General features: G+C 50.0%; 1 protein-coding gene across 2 annotated transcripts in view; it reads right to left on the bottom strand.

The window, feature by feature from the left end:
- RFC2 (replication factor C subunit 2) overlaps nucleotides 1-18,807 on the bottom strand; it is a 133,417-nt gene that overhangs the window by 74,634 nt on the left and 39,976 nt on the right. For both annotated transcript variants that reach the window (XM_063953709.1, XM_063953708.1), the window contains exon 2: nucleotides 15,581-15,650. In XM_063953709.1, the coding sequence (XP_063809779.1) occupies nucleotides 15,581-15,650 (70 nt within the window). The remainder of the gene's footprint in view (nucleotides 1-15,580; nucleotides 15,651-18,807) is intronic.

Raw genomic sequence — 18,807 nt, 5'->3', positions numbered from 1 at the left:
TCCCCCATAACTCACATGGCGCAGGTATGCTGTTGCCCAGACATCATACCGAAAAAAAGAAAAGTTTTAAATGAAATTGAAGAAAACTCTCCGGAGCTGCTGATGTGCATCCTCTCCTGAGGGCACTTTTTTTTAAAAACTGCCTGTGGGAGGGGGCATAGAGGGGAGGAGCCTGCGCACCCAGTTGAAGAAATTTAAAGTGCACTGGCTCCTTTGGACCCCATCTATACCCCATCGTACTAGTTTCCCCCAATATCCCTTATGGATGCTAGAGAAATTAATAACAATTTTTAACCAGCCTGACGCTTACAACCCCCACACCACCAACTGTTGATACAGCTTTAGTTGAGCGGGTTGAGAATTCTAGTGCTCACCCTCCGCAGGACCTGTCAGCAGTGTCCCTTGGAAGACAAAACATATACTCTTACATAACTTAAATTCAGAAAGATCTCAACACTAGAGCTACTATAACTATGTTTTTCCTAGAGCTAGCGCCAGTAGGGCATAATATCCACTGCACGAGGGAAAAATACGAACATGGCCACAGTATAAGCCTCTATGCATGACAGAAACTTATAACATGTCTGCCCCCCTCAGTGAGAAAACCAAGATGTACGCAACTGAATTTTTTCAGTCACCTCGCTGCCAACTAACCTTACTGCGCGGAGACTATGCCTCTATCACATCCTGCGCACCCACGGGGAGCAGTCCAAATCAGTTACCTCAGCGGCTCTCTGCTCCTTTACCAGCGCACCTTCCTGTCGCGATCCTCCGCCTGCTCTCTCCCCACTAGATGCGCTGCCGTCAGACACCAATACTCTGTCCGCCACTCCGGAGCATTCCGCCTGACTGCTTACGCCGCCCCACCACCGGCTGCCTCAGCCGTGTTCTTAAACTACCCCTCACTTGCCTGCTGTCCGCAGGGAGAGTCGACACCTGAGCCTGCTAGGGGGATTTAGCTACCTTTCCCTTAACTATCTGTCCCAGTTACTCACTGTTGCAGATCTTCTGAGTGAGATGCTGATCTTTGTCTCACTTATACTGAAAAGTATAGTTGTGGAAGCCTTCACCCTCATTTCAGTTAGGTTGGATCGGCCCACTGAAATAATTAGAATAAAAATCTCTTATGGAGCAAAGCTCCTTTCCTGTGCTGCTACCTCCAAGCACAATTTTTCAAACTGGAGGGATGGGGGGTGAAGGGGGAGGAGCCAGCTGTGCATAATTTTTTTATTATTACATTGTGCTACCTCTGGGTCTGCATCCTTCACACCCCAGCTATCTAGATCTCCAGTGTCTCCTAGTAGGCGATAGAGAAATTAAGAAAGTATTCACAAAAGTGTGTTCTACATAAAATATAGTAAACGTATCAATTGTTCTGTTGTGTTCATTAGGAATAAGAGTTACTTTATATATTCGCATAAATGAAAGATTTTCCTCAATTACAATTGCTTTTCTTCTACATATTACATGGCAGTCCTTACAAAAGGGTTATAAAAGACCATTGTGATAGTATATAAGGGAGCTACTCACAGATATGCGATATTAGATCATTTTCCTCAATAAAAAAAAATGAGCACGTCTGCTTTTTTTTGTCTCAATTGGATCTCTATCTACTTGTGTGAAAATCTGTGATAGTTTTAACTTTTGCAACTTTGCTATTTAGAAAAAGTTGGTGCTGCATTTGAGAAAAACGTCATATTAATACCACGAGCCAACTGGGAGACCAACCTCTACCCACTGTTTGAGCATCTAGCTTGCCCTCATTTCCTGTCACCACATTACTGCCAAAAGCAACCTCTTCTTAGTCTTTTAATTAAGTGAACAAGTCCTCATCTCTTCATCATACAGGACTTCCTAACCCTGACCACATCACCCCTACAGAAGAAGAAGGGAATTAAAGGAGCACGGACTCTAGCCAAGTTCACCTTAAATACCACAGTCTTCCCATTTAGAAACACAGAGGTTTACTGGTCTACTCCTCTTCCTCACACACCTGACATGAACAGTGCAATATTCAAGTTAGAGAGGTTACTAAAGGTGTGTACACACGGCACAATGCGCCATAAGCCCGACATGGACTAATCGACGGGGCCGATATAGTCAATGTCGGGCTGCCTGCAGAGTCTATTTTTCCTTGCGATGCCAATCCCGCAGGACTGCGCATTGGCATCGCAAGGACTATACACACGGTGCGATACGCACTATATTTTCTTACGATTTTTACTATGTAGTAAAAATCATGAAAAAAAAAAATTTGCACACTGTGTACACACCTTTAGCTTAGAGATCTGCTGTGTATACAATTAAAGAGATTTCAAATGAAAAGCGACAACCAGCCAAGAATACAATATATTGGTGTCAAGTTGCCAAATGTCTCTTTCTTTATAGCTAGCCTGTTTCAGTAGCTGGAGATCTCCGTTTACATTGTGTTATGGCTAAAAAAGTCTACTTTAAGTTGAGACAAGATGTGTGAGGGGAAAGGGTTGGATTCTATTTGCAACGATATCAGGATTTTTGGTACTTCCCGATAAATCCCTTTCTCCGATTCCACAGGGGCCACTGGAGCGTAGTTACAATGGAGAAATAGTAGGCAGTAATTGGGAGATGGCACTTTAAAAAACTCTAACCCTGTGGCTAGCTCCTCCCCTACTATCTCCCCTCCAAGCCAGTCTACGTAAAACTGTGCCCAAGGAGAGCTGTAATAAAGAAAACCTTAAGGGAGAGGAGGTTAATGACGTCCTGTCAACCAGGATAACCCAAACTAAACCTGGAATAGAACCTAACCACAAACAGGCTAACCTGAACTCAACAAGCGGTTATTTATTGAACCGCAAACCGCTAAGCAAAAAACAAGGAGGAACAGCGCTGGGCGGGCGTCCAGTGGCCCCTGTGGAATCGGAGAAAGGGATTTATCGGTAAGTACCAAAATCCTGATTTCTCCTTCATCCACTAGGGGCCACTGGAGCGTAGTTACAATGGGGACGTCCCAGAGGTCCCAGAACGGGTGGGAGAGTGCTGAGAGTCCTGTAAAACCGCTCGGCCAAACTGAGATGCAGAGGCCGCAAAAGTGTCAAACTTGTAGAATTTGACAAACGTATGACGGCCGGACCAAGTAGCCGCCCGACATCGGCCAACCACGGCGGGCAGCATCGTACAGAACAAATAAGGAATCTGACTTCCGAATAGCTGAAGTCCTATCCACATAGATCTTGAGCGCTCTTACAACGTCCAATGATCTCGCATCCGGAGAGTCCCCCGAGAGGGCCGGGACGACAAGCGGCTGATTGATGTGAAAATCCGACACCACCTTAGGTAGAAAGGACATACGAGTACGAAGCTCGGCCCTATCCGCATGAAACACCAGGTAAGGAGACCTGCAAGAGAGAGCCCCCAGTTCCGACACCCGTCTAGCTGAAGCCAGCGCCAGGAGAAGTACCACCTTCCAGGTGAGATATTTTATCTCTACTGATTCCAGGGGCTCAAACAATGAAGACTGCAGAAAAGACAGGACCAGACTGAGGTCCCATGGCGCTGTCGGAGGACGGAAGGGAGGCTGTATTCGAAGAACCCCTTGAAAGAAGGTCTGAACCTCAGGCAGCAAGGCTAACCTTTTCTGGAAGAAAACCGAAAGAGCAGAGACCTGCACTTTTAGCGAACCCAGTCTTAGGCCTGCTGAAAAACCCGCCTGCAAAAAAAGGAGAAGACGGGCTAAGCTATACACGGAAGGAGAAAATTCTCGACGTTCACACCATGCTACATAAGCCTTCCAAATGCGGTAGTAGTGAGAAGATGTAACTGACTTTCTAGCCCGAAGCATAGTAGGTATAACTGTACGAGGAATCCCCTTCCTTGTCAAGATGGCTTTCTCAACAGCCACGCCGTCAAACGTAGCCTGCGTAAGTCTGGATAAAGAAAAGGACCCTGTTGTAGAAGGTCGTCTCGTAGTGGCAGAGTGGCCAAATCCGGAGCCACTAGGAGAACCAGAGCGTCTTCCCTCTTGATGCGTTGCAGAACCTTCGGCAACAGCGGGAACGGAGGAAAGAGGTAAACGAACCGGAAATTCCAAGGAGCCGTGAGGGCATCCACGGCCGCCGCCGGGTCCCTTGTCCGAGAGTAATAAAGAGGCAACTGATGGTTCAGTCGGGATGCCATGAGGTCGATCTGTGGTTTTCCCCACCGACGTACCAGTTGCCAAAACACCTGGGGATGTAGCGACCACTCTCCCGGGTGCATGTCCTGTCGGCTTCCCAATTGTCCACTCCCGGAATTAATATTGCCGAGAAGGATAGAGCATACTTCTCCGCCCAGAGAAGGATGTTGGTGACCTCCCTCATCGCCGCGAGTGCCGCCCTGACGGTTGATGTACGCTACCGTCGTGGCGTTGACGGACTGAACTCTGACCGCTCGACCGCGCAGGAGGTGATGTGCCTGAAGCAGGGCGTTGTACCGCCCTTAGTTCGAGAATGTTTATGGGGAGAGCGGATTCGTGGATTGACCAGCGCCCCTGTAACCGATGTCCCAGGGTCACTGCCTTCCAGCCTCGCAGACTGGCGTCCGTGGTGAGGAGAGTCCAATCCCAATTGCCAAACCGTCTTCCTTCCAACAGATGGGTCGACTGGAGCCACCAGAGCAGCGACGACCGTGCCTTTGGAGATAGCGTCACCCGCTGATGAAGGAACAGATGAGATCCTGACCACTGATTTAGAAGACACAGCTGAAACGGTCGAGAGTGGAAGCGACCGTACGGAAGAGCTTCGAACGCTGCTACCTTCTTTCCCAGCAGGCGAATGCACAGATACACTGACACCCGACGGTGTTGAAGGACCAATTTTACCAGTGTCTGCAGAGACAGTATCTTGTCCTGCGGAAGGAAAACCCTCTGATGGACTGTGTCGAGAATCATTCCCAGAAACAACAGCCGTTGTGAGGGGCATAAGTGAGACTTCGGGAAATTCAGGATCCACCCGTGTCGAATCAGAAGGTCCTGTGTCATCCGGATATTCTGAAGTAACCGTTCTGCTGAGCTTGCTTTTATTAGCAGATCGTCCAGATAGGGAACAATTGTCACACCCTGCTTCCGAAGTAGGGCCATCATGACCGCCATGACCTTTGTGAACACTCTGGGAGCAGAAGAGAGACCGAAAGGAAGGGCCTGGAACTGTAAATGAGCGTCCTGTATTGCGAAACGGAGAAAAGCTTGATGAGGAGGCCAAATGGGAACATGTAAGTATGCGTCCTTGATGTCTAAGGATGCCATAAACTCGTCTTTTTCCAACCCAGCAATAACAGACTGGAGGGACTCCATCTTGAACTTGAATACCTTCAAATACGGATTGAGATCTTTCAAGTTCAGGATTGGTCTGACTGAGCCGTCCGGCTTCGGTACTAGAAACAGGCTTGAGTAATAGCCCTGTTTCCGATGATGCGAGGGAACAGGGATCACAACCCTTGCAGATAGAAGCTTCTGGACCGCGGCTTGTAAGGCAACTCCCCGGTTGTCGGAAACTGGCAAACCCGTGGTAAAGAACCGCTGGGGCGGTTGTTCCTGAAAAACGAGCTTGTAACCGCAAGTGATGAGATCCCGGACCCAAGCATCTGGGCAGGACTGTATCCAGACCTCCTTGAAATCCCACAAACGAGCTCCCACCCTGTGATCTCCCAGGTGGGAGGGAGGCCCGTCATGCGGTGGCAGTGGTAGAAGACTTAAAGTCTGACTGGGCTAAGGCGGCGGAACCTCTACCCCTGCCGCCGCCTCTACCTCTATGGCCACGGAAAGTAGAAGCTCCACCCCTGGCCTGTCCTCGAAACCTGGAAGGGGCACGAAAGGATCGAAAAGAGGGACCCCTATATGGTCTGCGAGCGGCTGGAGCAGCAGAAGGAAGATAAGCCGACCTACCCCCGGTGACCGCAGAGATCAAGGCATCCAGATCCTTACCAAACAGAAACTCACCCGTAAAGGGCAACGCCTCTGCCGCCCTTTTGGATTCGGTATCCGCATGCCAATGCCGGAGCCATAGAGCTCTGCGGGCCGCAATTGCTAAAGCGGAAATTCTAGCTCCGAGAACACCTATGTCCTTGGACGCTTCGCAAAGATAAAGGGCTGATTCACAGATGTGTTCTGCCCATTCTATCAATTGATCCGCCGGTAATTCGTCACGAATTCCAGAGGACAATTGTTCCGCCCAAGCTTCGATCGCCTTGTTGACCCAACAACCTACCTGCGCCGGGCGATGTAAAACCCCTGCCGCAGAGTAAATATTCTTTAAGGTAGATTCCAACTTCCTATCTGACGCCTCCTTAAGTGAAGTTGCCCCCGGAACAGGCAGGACCGTCTTTTTGGACAGATGAGACACCGAAGGATCCACAATCGGAGAGGTCTCATAGCGCGTTCTGCTATCTGCGGGAAAAGGATAGGAAGACAACAGTTTTCTTGATACCTGATATTTCGCGTCTGGATGCTTCCAGGCTGTCGTTATGAGCGCATCCAGTTCCTCCGAAACTGGAAAAGTCACTGGCAGGTATTGGTCGGTGCCAAACCTTGAAGGGCGTAAGGTGTCCTCCGTCTCCTCCACCTGTAACACTGAGCGAATAGCAGTAATAAGAGCCTCTATACCCTGAGCTACTGGTTCAGAGTCCCCATATACCTGATCGTCCTCAGTATCCTGGATATCCACATCCTGTATATCCTGTACATCTAACCCCGCCTCATCTAATTGAGGCATATCATCATCAAAGTCCTGCAACACAGAGGCTAGCAATCTCTTTTTTGCAGCCTGTTGAGGGGGGCTAAAGGACGGGGCTTGGGAAGGGATTACAGCCCTGGAAAGCCCTTCCACTGACTTTGCCAATGAGACTGCCCATGCAGGTTCTGGCGCCGGTACCGGGACAAGCTGTCGGAACCGGGCCGCCTCCCTATCTTCCCGAGAGGCTTTAAGTTCCCCAGTCAGCAGGGACATCACCTCTGTGAGTTGTGTCGTCCATGTCGGGGCGCTCTGGGGTTCTGAGGAGGGCTGAGCCGATGGCTGTGACTCCTCACCTAAAACCTGCCCCTGCTTTTGTGTTGCCTTGGAGCCTTTGCTGGCCATGGCAGCACCTAAACTTGATACACTTCCCCCACAGGAAAACAGCTATAGGCAGAATGGGAGGGAGGGAGGGGAGGGAAGCAGGGAAAAGAATGCAGTGACAGGCTGAAGCAAATCAAATAGTGTGCCTGCAGTGACCCCCTTCCCCACAGTAACTGCTCACTGTGCCTCTCTTTGCTCTGCGTGGTCACCGTCCCGCGCTGCTGCAGATCGGAAATGGTCCCCAGCGCGCGATACTTCCGGGCGCGCAGAGCGGGACTAAGCCCCGCCCCCCTCCTCAAAGGCGCCAAATTCAAAGCTGCTGTGTGTCCTTATGCCGGATCCCCGTAGCGGCTCTGTGAGCCGCGCTGGCGGGGATCCGAGCAGGGAGGAGGGCGGGCGGGCGGGAGCGCGGCACTGCGCTGCTCTCTCTTTTTTTCTAAATAAAATAAGAATTTATTTACCGATAATTCTATTTCTCATAGTCCGTAGTGGATGCTGGGGACTCCGAAAGGACCATGGGGAATAGCGGCTCCGCAGGAGACTGGGCACAAAAGTAAAAAGCTTTAGGACTACCTGGTGTGCACTGGCTCCTCCCCCTATGACCCTCCTCCAAGCCTCAGTTAGGATACTGTGCCCGGACGAGCGTACACAATAAGGAAGGATTTTGAATCCCGGGTAAGACTCATACCAGCCACACCAATCACACCGTACAACTTGTGATCTGAACCCAGTTAACAGCATGATAACAGAAGGAGCCTCTGAAAAGATGGCTCACAACAACAATAACCCGATTTTTGTAACAATAACTATGTACAAGTAATGCAGACAATCCGCACTTGGGATGGGCGCCCAGCATCCACTACGGACTATGAGAAATAGAATTATCGGTAAGTAAATTCTTATTTTCTCTAACGTCCTAGTGGATGCTGGGGACTCCGAAAGGACCATGGGGATTATACCAAAGCTCCCAAACGGGCGGGAGAGTGCGGATGACTCTGCAGCACCGAATGAGAGAACTCCAGGTCCTCCTCAGCCAGGGTATCAAATTTGTAGAATTTAGCAAACGTGTTTGCCCCTGACCAAGTAGCTGCTCGGCAAAGTTGTAAAGCCGAGACCCCTCGGGCAGCCGCCCAAGATGAGCCCACTTTCCGTGTGGAATGGGCTTTTACAGATTTTGGCTGTGGCAGGCCTGCCACAGAATGTGCAAGCTGAATTGTACTACAAATCCAACAAGCAATCGTCTGCTTAGAAGCAGGAGCACCCAGCTTGTTGGGTGCATACAGGATAAACAGCGAGTCAGATTTTCTGACTCCAGCCGTCCTGGAAACATATATTTTCAGGGCCCTGACTACGTCCAGCAACTTGGAATCCTCCAAGTCCCTAGTAGCCGCAGGCACCACAATAGGCTGGTTTAAGTGAAAAGCTGAAACCACCTTAGGGAGAAATTGAGGACGAGTCCTCAATTCTGCCCTGTCCGTATGAAAAATTAGGTAAGGGCTTTTATAGGATAAAGCCGCCAATTCTGAAACACGCCTGGCTGAAGCCAGGGCTAACAGCATTACCACTTTCCATGTGAGATATTTTAAGTCCACAGTGGTGAGTGGTTCAAACCAATGTGATTTTAGGAATCCCAAAACTACATTGAGATCCCAAGGTGCCACTGGAGGCACAAAAGGAGGCTGTATATGCAGTACTCCCTTGACAAACGTCTGAACTTCAGGAACAGAAGCTAGTTCTTTTTGGAAGAATATTGACAGGGCCGAAATTTGAACCTTAATGGACCCTAATTTGAGGCCCATAGACAGTCCTGTTTGCAGGAAATGCAGGAATCGACCCAGTTGAAATTCCTCTGTAGGGGCCTTCCTGGCCTCGCACCACGCAACATATTTACGCCAAATACGGTGATAATGTTGTACGGTCACATCCTTCCTGGCTTTGATCAGGGTAGGGATGACTTCATCCGGAATGCCTTTTTCCTTCAGGATCCGGCGTTCAACCGCCATGCCGTCAAACGCAGCCGCGGTAAGTCTTGGAACAGAGATGGTCCCTGCTGGAGCAGGTCCTTTCTTAGAGGTAGAGGCCACGGGTCTTCCATGAGCATCTCTTGAATTTCCGGGTACCAAGTCCTTCTTGGCCAATCCGGAGCCACGAGTATAGTCTTTACTCCTCTCCTTCTTATGATTCTCAGTACTTTTGGTATGAGAGGAAGAGGAGGGAACACATACACTGACTGGTACACCCACGGTGTTACCAGAGCGTCCACAGCTATTGCCTGAGGGTCCCTTGACCTGGCGCAATACCTGTCCAGTTTTTTGTTGAGGCGGGACGCCATCATGTCCACCTTTGGTTTTTCCCAACGGTTCACAATCATGTGGAAGACTTCTGGGTGAAGTCCCCACTCCCCCGGGTGAAGATCGTGTCTGCTGAGGAAGTCTGCTTCCCAGTTGTCCACTCCCGGAATGAACACTGCTGACAGTGCTATCACATGATTTTCCGCCCAGCAAAGAATCCTTGCCACTTCCGTCATTGCCCTCCTGCTTCTTGTGCCGCCCTGTCTGTTTACGTGGGCGACTGCCGTGATGTTGTCCGACTGGATCAACACCGGCTGACCCTGAAGCAGAGGTCTTGCCTGACTTAGGGCATTGTAAATGGCCCTTAGTTCCAGGATATTTATGTGAAGTGACGTTTCCATGCTTGACCACAAGCCCTGGAAATTTCTTCCCTGTGTGACTGCTCCCCAGCTTCTCAGGCTGGCATCCGTGGTCACCAGGACCCAATCCTGAATGCCGAATCTGCGGCCCTCTAGGAGATGAGCACTCTGTAACCACCACAGGAGAGACACCCTTGTCCTTGGAGACAGGGTTATCCGCTGATGCATTTGAAGATGCGATCCGGACCATTTGTCCAGCAGATCCCACTGAAAAGTTCTTGCGTGGAATCTGCCGAATGGAATCGCTTCGTAAGAAGCCACCATCTTTCCCAGGACCCTTGTGCATTGATGTACTGACACTTGGCCTGGTCTTAGGAGGTTCCTGACTAGGTCGGATAACTCCCTGGCTTTCTCTTCCGGGAGAAACACCTTTTTCTGTACTGTGTCCAGAATCATTCCTAGGAACAGCAGACGTGTCGTCGGAATCAGCTGCGATTTTGGAATATTTAGAATCCATCCGTGCTGTCGTAGTACTACTTGAGATAGTGCTACTCCGACCTCTAACTGTTCCCTGGACCTTGCCCTTATCAGGAGATCGTCCAAGTAAGGGATAATTAAGACGCCTTTTCTTCGAAGAAGAATCATCATTTCGGCCATTACCTTGGTAAAGACCCGGGGTGCCGTGGACAATCCAAACGGCAGCGTCTGAAACTGATAGTGACAGTTCTGTACCACAAACCTGAGGTACCCTTGGTGAGAAGGGCAAATTGGGACATGGAGGTAAGCATCCTTGATGTCCAGAGACACCATATAGTCCCCTTCTTCCAGGTTCGCTATCACTGCTCTGAGTGACTCCATCTTGAACTTGAACCTTTTTATGTAAGTGTTCAAGGATTTCAGATTTAAAATGGGTCTCACCGAGCCGTCCGGCTTCGGTACCACAAACAGCGTGGAATAATACCCCTTTCCCTGGTGAAGGAGGGGTACCTTGATTATCACTTGCTGGGAATACAGCTTGTGAATGGCTTCCAATACCGCCTCCCTGTCGGGGGTAGACGTTGGTAAAGCAGACTTCAGGAACCGGCGAGGGGGAGACGTCTCAAATTCCAATTTGTACCCCTGAGATACTACCTGCAGGATCCAGGGGTCCACTTGCGAGTGAGCCCACTGCGCGCTGAAATTCTTGAGACGGGCCCCCACCGTGCCTGAGTCCGCTTGTAAGGCCCCAGCGTCATGCTGAGGACTTGGCAGAAGCGGGGGAGAGCTTCTGTTCGTGGGAAGAGGCTGTCTGCTGCAGTCTTTTTCCCCTTCCTCTGCCCCGGGGCAGATATGAGTGGCCTTTTGCCTGCTTGCCCTTATGGGGACGAAAGGACTGAGCCTGAAAAGACGGTATCTTTTTCTGCTGCGAGGTGACTTGGGGTAAAAAGGTGGATTTCCCAGCCGTTGCCGTGGCCACCAGGTCCGATAGACCGACCCCAAATAACTCCTCCCCTTTATACGGCAATACTTCCATATGCCGTTTGGAATCCGCATCACCTGACCACTGTCGCGTCCATAACCCTCTTCTGGCAGAAATGGACATCGCACTTACTCTTGATGCCAGAGTGCAAATATCCCTCTGTGCATCACGCATATATAGAAATGCATCCTTTAAATGCTCTATAGTCAATAATATATTGTCCCTGTCCAGGGTATCAATATTTTCAGTCAGGGAATCCGACCAAGCCACCCCAGCACTGCACATCCAGGCTGAGGCGATTGCTGGTCGCAGTATAATACCAGTATGTGTGTATATACTTTTTAGGATATTTTCCAGCTTTCTATCAGCTGGTTCCTTGAGGGCGGCCGTATCCGGAGACGGTAACGCCACTTGTTTTGATAAGCGTGTGAGCGCCTTATCCACTCTAGGGGGTGTTTCCCAACGCGCCCTAACCTCTGGCGGGAAAGGGTATAATGCCAATAATTTTTTAGAAATTAGCAGTTTTTTATCGGGGGAAACCCACGCTTCATCACACACCTCATTTAATTCATCTGATTCAGGAAAAACTACGGGTAGTTTTTTCACACCCCACATAATACCCTTTTTTGTGGTACTTGTAGTATCAGAAATGTTCAAAACCTCCTTCATTGCCGTGATCATGTAACGTGTGGCCCTACTGGAAAATACGTTTGTTTCCTCACCGTCGACACTGGAGTCAGTGTCCGTGTCAGTGTCTGTATCGACCTGAGGTAACGGGCGTTTTATAGCCCCTGACGGTGTTTGAGACGCCTGTACAGGTATTAACTGATTTGCCGGCTGTCTCATGTCGTCAACAGACTTTTGTAAAGTGCCGACACTATCACGTAATTCTTTCCATAAGACCATCCAGTCAGGTGTCGACTCCCTAGGGGGTGACATCACTAACACAGGCAATTGCTCCGCCTCCACATCATTTTCCTCCTCATACATGTCGACACAGCGTACCGACACACAGCACACACACAGGGAATGCTCTGATAGAGGACAGGACCCCACTAGCCCTTTGGGGAGACAGAGGGAGAGTTTGCCAGCACACACCAGAGCGCTATATATATATATACAGGGATAACCTTATATAAGTGTTTTTCCCTAATATAGCTGCTGTATATATTAATATGCCAATTTAGTGCCCCCCCTCTCTTGTTTTACCCTGTTTCTGTAGTGCAGGACTGCAGGGGAGAGTCAGGGAGCCTTCCTCCAACGGAGCTGTGAGGAAAAAATGGCGCCAGTGTGCTGAGGAGATAGGCTCCGCCCCCTTCTCGGCGGCCTTTCTCCCGCTTTTTAATGGAAAAATTGGCAGGGGTTAAATGCATCCATATAGCCCAGGAGCTATATGTGATGTATTTTTTGCCAAACAAAGGTTTTTTATTGCGTCTCAGGGCGCCCCCCCCCTGCGCCCTGCACCCTCAGTGACCGGAGTGTGAAGTGTGCTGAGAGCAATGGCGCACAGCTGCGGTGCTGTGCGCTACCTTATTGAAGACAGGACGTCTTCTGCCGCCGATTTTCCGGACCTCTTCACTCTTCTGGCTCTGTAAGGGGGCCGGCGGCGCGGCTCCGGGACCCATCCATGGCTGGGCCTGTGATCGTCCCTCTGGAGCTAATGTCCAGTAGCCTAAGAAGCCCAATCCACTCTGCACGCAGGTGAGTTCGCTTCTTCTCCCCTTAGTCCCTCGGTGCAGTGAGCCTGTTGCCAGCAGGTCTCACTGAAAATAAAAAACCTACTTTAAACTTTTACACTAAGCAGCTCAGGAGAGCCCCTTAGCCTGCACCCGTCTCGTTCGGGCACAAAAATCCAACTGAGGCTTGGAGGAGGGTCATAGGGGGAGGAGCCAGTGCACACCAGGTAGTCCTAAAGCTTTTTACTTTTGTGCCGTCTCCTGCGGAGCCGCTATTCCCCATGGTCCTTTCGGAGTCCCCAGCATCCACTAGGACGTTAGAGAAATAAACAATAAATAATAATCCGAGGGGGGGGGGGGGGGGGAGGGGGGGAGGTTTGGGTGCTGGAGGGGTGTCCTGTCACTGTCCCCCTGTCAGTCACCATTAATCAAATTAATTCTATTCAAAACCCCCCTGTCACCCCTTCATCCCAACACTCTGGGGGGGAAGAGGGGGAAATACACACATTCGCCTTTCAGTGGTGGAGGGTGGCCCCGACACACGCCGCACGCAGCGGTGTCAAGCCGCAGATACTCACCGCTGCCGGAATCTTCTGCTGGATGGAGTGGCCCCGACACGCGCCGCACGCAGCGGTGTCCGCCAGCTCAGGAGAGCTCAGTGTCTCCCTCAGCCGGGGCCCATCCCGAGCCGCACGCAGCTGCGATGGGACCCCGCCAGCAGCTCCCACGGTGCAGACTGGCAGTGGCAGAGCTGCCAGTCTGTGCGTGTGTGAAAGAAAAAATAAAATAATAAAGAAAAAATAAAAAATTCTTCAGCTAAACCCAAGTGAACCAGCTCCCTTGGGCACTAAACTAAGACTGGCTTGGAGGGGAGATAGTAGGGGAGGAGCTAGCCACAGGGTTAGAGTTTATTAAAGTGCCAGCTCCCAATTACTGCCTACTATTTCCCCATTGTAACTACGCTCCAGTGGCCCCTAGTGGATGAAGGAGAAATAAACAAAAACTTTAACCCTAGTATTTACGGGTCATATTAAGAACCTCTCCAAACTTTGGCATTAACCATGATCTGTGATTGGAGGGTTTGCAGGGTACGAGATGAACAATGAGTTGGAAGCGTACATACAAACGGTGCTAACTTATTGAAATGGTCTATAATATAGGATTATAAGGCCATCTAGGTTGGAGCTATTAGGCAGAGTACAAACTTCAGCAATGTAGGCACGTTTTGCTGTGTCATCACAACAAATCAACATTGCTATGTGCATACACACGATTTGCGCGCTCCCGCAGACATTCGTGACATCTTTCGATTATCCCTGCTGTAGGGCCGACAGAAGACATCACTAGCAACCTGATGCAATGCAAATGAAGGACGGAACAATATTTCATTCTGTCTTTCATATGTGTACGGCTAATCCCTGTTGGTCCGGGCCAAAGGGAATTCGGCCCGACCATGGGGACGATTGGCTGTTGCTCAGGTGTGTACCCGGCCTTAAAGTTGGGACTTTTTTGGGGTCTATTTACTAAGCCTTGGAGAGAGAAAAAGTGGAAAGGGATAAAGTACCAGCTCTTAATTGCCATGTTACAGGCTGTATTTGAAAAATGACAGGAGCTGGTTGGTTGGTACTGTAGGGTAAATGTATGAAAGGTCATTATATTGGGGAAGCGGCATCAGTGCATGCTATGTGCATAGATACCGCCCCCCCCCATGTAGTGTTCACGCTAGTCCGTTTTAGCAGGGTGCCGCGCCCTGCCCGATTTTTTAAGGGCAAAACCCGCCCTGCCCTTTCTGCGGCACCCTGCTAAAACTGCCGCCCGCTTCCTGCCCTCACAGCGTGTAAAGATCATCCATTCACGTTGAGAGAGCGCTTGGGGGAAGCCCAGCACCTCTGTAGGTGCTGGGCACGCCCCCAACAGTGACGCCGTCGGACGCTCACCCCCCCCCCTTTTTTTAAAGCCGCGATTTAGCATGACCGCGACCCCCTTTTCGGCAGGCGCGCGCTAGTGCCCCTTTAGATCCGGCGCCTTGCCCGGATTCTAGAGGGAACACTACCCATGTATGACAGTGGCAGTGAGTGCCCAGCTATAGGGGTGCTAAGCGCCCCCGTCATTATCGGTGCTGCTATCTAAAAGACAGCATTAGATATGTGGGGGCAATTTAGTCACTGTTCCAACACCTGCAGCTATCAATTTTGACAGCTGCAGGGGTCAATGCGTTAGCTCCACAGCAGAGACTGCATGTGAGATCTCCCGTGAGTAGCGAGATCCCACATATGCACAGTGGAGCCGGCTGGCCGGGCAGGGACACAGCGCATCAGCTTACGCTGTGAGCTCAGAAGGGCATCATCGTAGGAGAGAGTTTTCACTTCCCAGCTCCAGCAGACAAGATGATCATACATCTAGTCGGAGTGGCATCCTGCTTTGCCTTGGTAATGTGGCATGCCGCTATAATACATTCCCCCCTTTATCCTCTCCAAGCTATAGTAAATAGACCCCTTTGAAAGCTAGAGAAAAGCCGTTTCTCAGTCATGGAAGAACTTCTAGAGAGGTCACTTCTAGCTAAGGAAGGCCATAGATTAACAATTCTACTCTTTTGTCACATTTAACAGGATTCTACAACTAAAAATGAAATTGAAAAACTACCCTCTTATTCGCTCTTTGTCATTATAATCAACTGTGCGGTATCTACATATGTAAATACGTAATATATATTTAAAAAAATAATAATTACCTCAAGTCGACTAACAGTTTCTTCATTCCCAACAATTTCATTCAGCTTTAGAGGCCTGTATTTTTCCACCCTAATTAAATCAATAAGTATGTTACTTTGTAGTACTGTACTGTGAAACAAATCATTTTAAAGAGAATCATCAGATTTCAGTTGGCTCATGAATGAATTCTGCCCTATATTTGCATATTTTCTCCCCCATCTTGGTTGCAAATTTTCACAAAACTTGAGAATGCAGATTTGCCCGACAACCATGCCCGACACATGCAAAGTGATGCTGGTACCACGGCAGAGCAGCTGAGATTTGCATATATATGCAGAAGCCGGAGTCATACAAAAAACGGATAAATTGTGAGTTAAAAATAGGGGGTAAAAATAATAAGAATTTACTCACCGGTAATTCTATTTCTCGTAGTCCGTAGTGGGTGCTGGGAACTCCGTAAGGACCATGGGGAATAGACGGGCTCCGCAGGAGACTGGGCACTCTAAAGAAAAGATTAGGTACTATCTGGTGGGCACTGGCTCCTCCCTCTAAGCCCCTCCTCCAGACCTCAGTTAGGGAAACTGTGCCCGGAAGAGCTGACATTACAAGGAAAGGAAATTTTGAATCCAGGGTAAGACTCATACCAGCCACACCAATCACACCGTACAACTTGTGATACCTTACCCAGTTAACAGTATGAACAACAACTGAGCCTCACTCAACGGATGGCTCATAACAATAACCCTTAGTTAAGCAATAACTATATACATGTATTGCAGAAAGTCCGCACTTGGGACGGGCGCCCAGCATCCACTACGGACTACGAGAAATAGAATTACCGGTGAGTAAATTCTTATTTTCTCTGACGTCCTAGTGGATGCTGGGAACTCCGTAAGGACCATGGGGATTATACCAAAGCACCCAAACGGGCGGGAGAGTGCGGATGACTCTGCAGCACCGAATGAGCAAACACAAGGTCCTCCTCAGCCAGGGTATCAAACTTGTAGAACTTTGCAAATGTGTTTGAACCCGACCAAGTAGCCGCTCGGCAAAGCTGTAAAGCCGAGACCCCTCGGGCAGCCGCCCAAGAAGAGCCCACCATCCTTGTGGAATGGGCTTTTACTGATTTTGGATGCGGCAATCCAGCCACAGAATGAGCCTGCTGAATCGTGCTACAGATCCAGCGAGCAACAGTTTGCTTTGAAGCAGGAGCACCCAGCTTGTTGGGGGCATGCAAGATAAACAGTGAGTCAGTCTTCCTGACTCCAGCCGTTCTGGAAACATATTTTCAAAGCCCTGACTACGTCCAGCAACTTGGAGTCCTCCAAGTCCCGAGTAGCCGCAGGCACCACAATAGGTTGGTTCAAATGAAACGAGGACACCACCTTTGGGAGAAATTGGGGACGAGTCCTCAATTCTGCCCTGTCCATATGGAAGATCAGATATGGGCTTTTACATGACAAAGCCGCCAATTCCGACCCACGCCTAGCCGATGCTAAGGCCAAAAGCATGACCACTTTCCACGTGAGATACTTCAGTTCCACGGTCTTAAGTGGCTCAAACCAGTGGGATTTAAGGAAATCCAACACAACGTTAAGATCCCAGGGTGCCACTGGTGGCACAAAAGGGGGCTGAATATGCAGCACTCCCTTAACAAATGTCTGAACCTCAGGCAGTGAAGCCAGTTCTTTTTGAAAGAAAATGGATAGGGCCGAAATCTGGACCTTTATGGACCCCAATTTTAGGCCCATAGTCACCCCTGACTGTAGGAAGTGCAGGAAACGACCCAGCTGGAATTCCTCTGTAGGGGCCTTCCTGGCCTCACACCAAGCAACATATTTTCGCCATATACGGTGATAATGCTTTGCTGTCACGTCTTTCCTAGCCTTTATCAGCGTAGGAATAACTTCATCCAGAATGCCTTTTTCCGCTAGGATAAGGCGATCAACCGCCATGCCGTCAAACGCAGCCGCGGTAAGTCTTGGAACAGACAGGGCCCTTGTTGCAGCAGGTCCTGTCTGAGAGGCAGAGGCCAAGGGTCCTCTGTGCGCATTTCTTGCAGTTCCGGGTACCAAGTCCTTCTTGGCCAGTCCGGAACAATGAGTATTGTTCTTATTCCTCTCTTTCTTACTATTCTCAGTACCTTTGGTATGAGAGGAAGAGGAGGAAACACATATACCGACTGGTACACCCACGGTGTCACTAGGGCGTCCACAGCTATCGCCTGAGGGTCCCTTGACCTGGCGCAATATCTTTTTAGCTTTTTGTTGAGGCGGGACGCCATCATGTCCACCTGTGGCAGTTCCCATCGGTTTGCAATCAGTTGGAAGACTTCTTGATGAAGTCCCCACTCTCCCGGGTGGAGGTCTGCTGAGGAAGTCTGCTTCCCAGTTGTCCACTCCCGGAATGAACACTGCTGACAGTGCTTGTACGTGATTCTCCGCCCATGGAAGAATCTTTGTGGCTTCCGCCATTGCCATCCTGCTTCTTGTGCCGCCCTGGCGGTTTACATGGGCGACCGCCGTGATGTTGTCTGACTGAATCAGCACTGGCCGGTTTCGAAGCAGGGGCTCTGCTTGACTCAGGGTGTTGTAAATGGCCCCTAATTCCAGTATATTTATGTGTAGAGAAGTCTCCAGACTTGACCACAGCCCGTGGAAGTTTCTTCCCTGAGTGACTGCCCCCCATCCTCGGAGGCTTGCATCCGTGGTCACCAGGACCCAGTCCTGTATGCCGAACCTGCGGCCCTCGAGAAGGTGAGCACTCTGCAGCCACCACAGAAGAGACACCCTGGCCCTTGGGGACAGGGTGATCAGCCGATGCATCTGAAGATGCGATCCGGACCACTTGTCCAACAGATCCCACTGAAAGATCCTCGCATGGAACCTGCCGAAGGGAATGGCTTCGTATGAAGCCACCATCTTTCCCAGGACTCGCGTGCAGTGATGCACCGATACCTGTTTTGGTTTCAGGAGGTCCCTGACCAGACATGCTAATTCCTGGGCCTTCTCCACCGGGAGAAACACCTTCTTCTGTTCTGTGTCCAGAATCATGCCCAGGAAAAGCAGACGCGTCGTAGGAATCAGCTGCGACTTTGGAACATTCAGAATCCAGCCGTGCTGTTGCAACACTTCCTGAGAGAGTGCTACGCTGATCAACAACTGCTCCCTGGACCTCGCCTTTATGAGGAGATCGTCCAAGTACGGGATAATTATAACTCCCTTCTGCCGAAGGAGTATCATCATTT

The sequence above is a fragment of the Pseudophryne corroboree genome, chromosome 2 (assembly GCF_028390025.1).
Source record: "Pseudophryne corroboree isolate aPseCor3 chromosome 2, aPseCor3.hap2, whole genome shotgun sequence".
NCBI classification, from domain to species: Eukaryota; Metazoa; Chordata; class Amphibia; order Anura; family Myobatrachidae; genus Pseudophryne; species Pseudophryne corroboree.
Note: the sequence above shows the minus strand (reverse complement) of the source record. Positions and strands in the feature narration are given on the sequence as shown.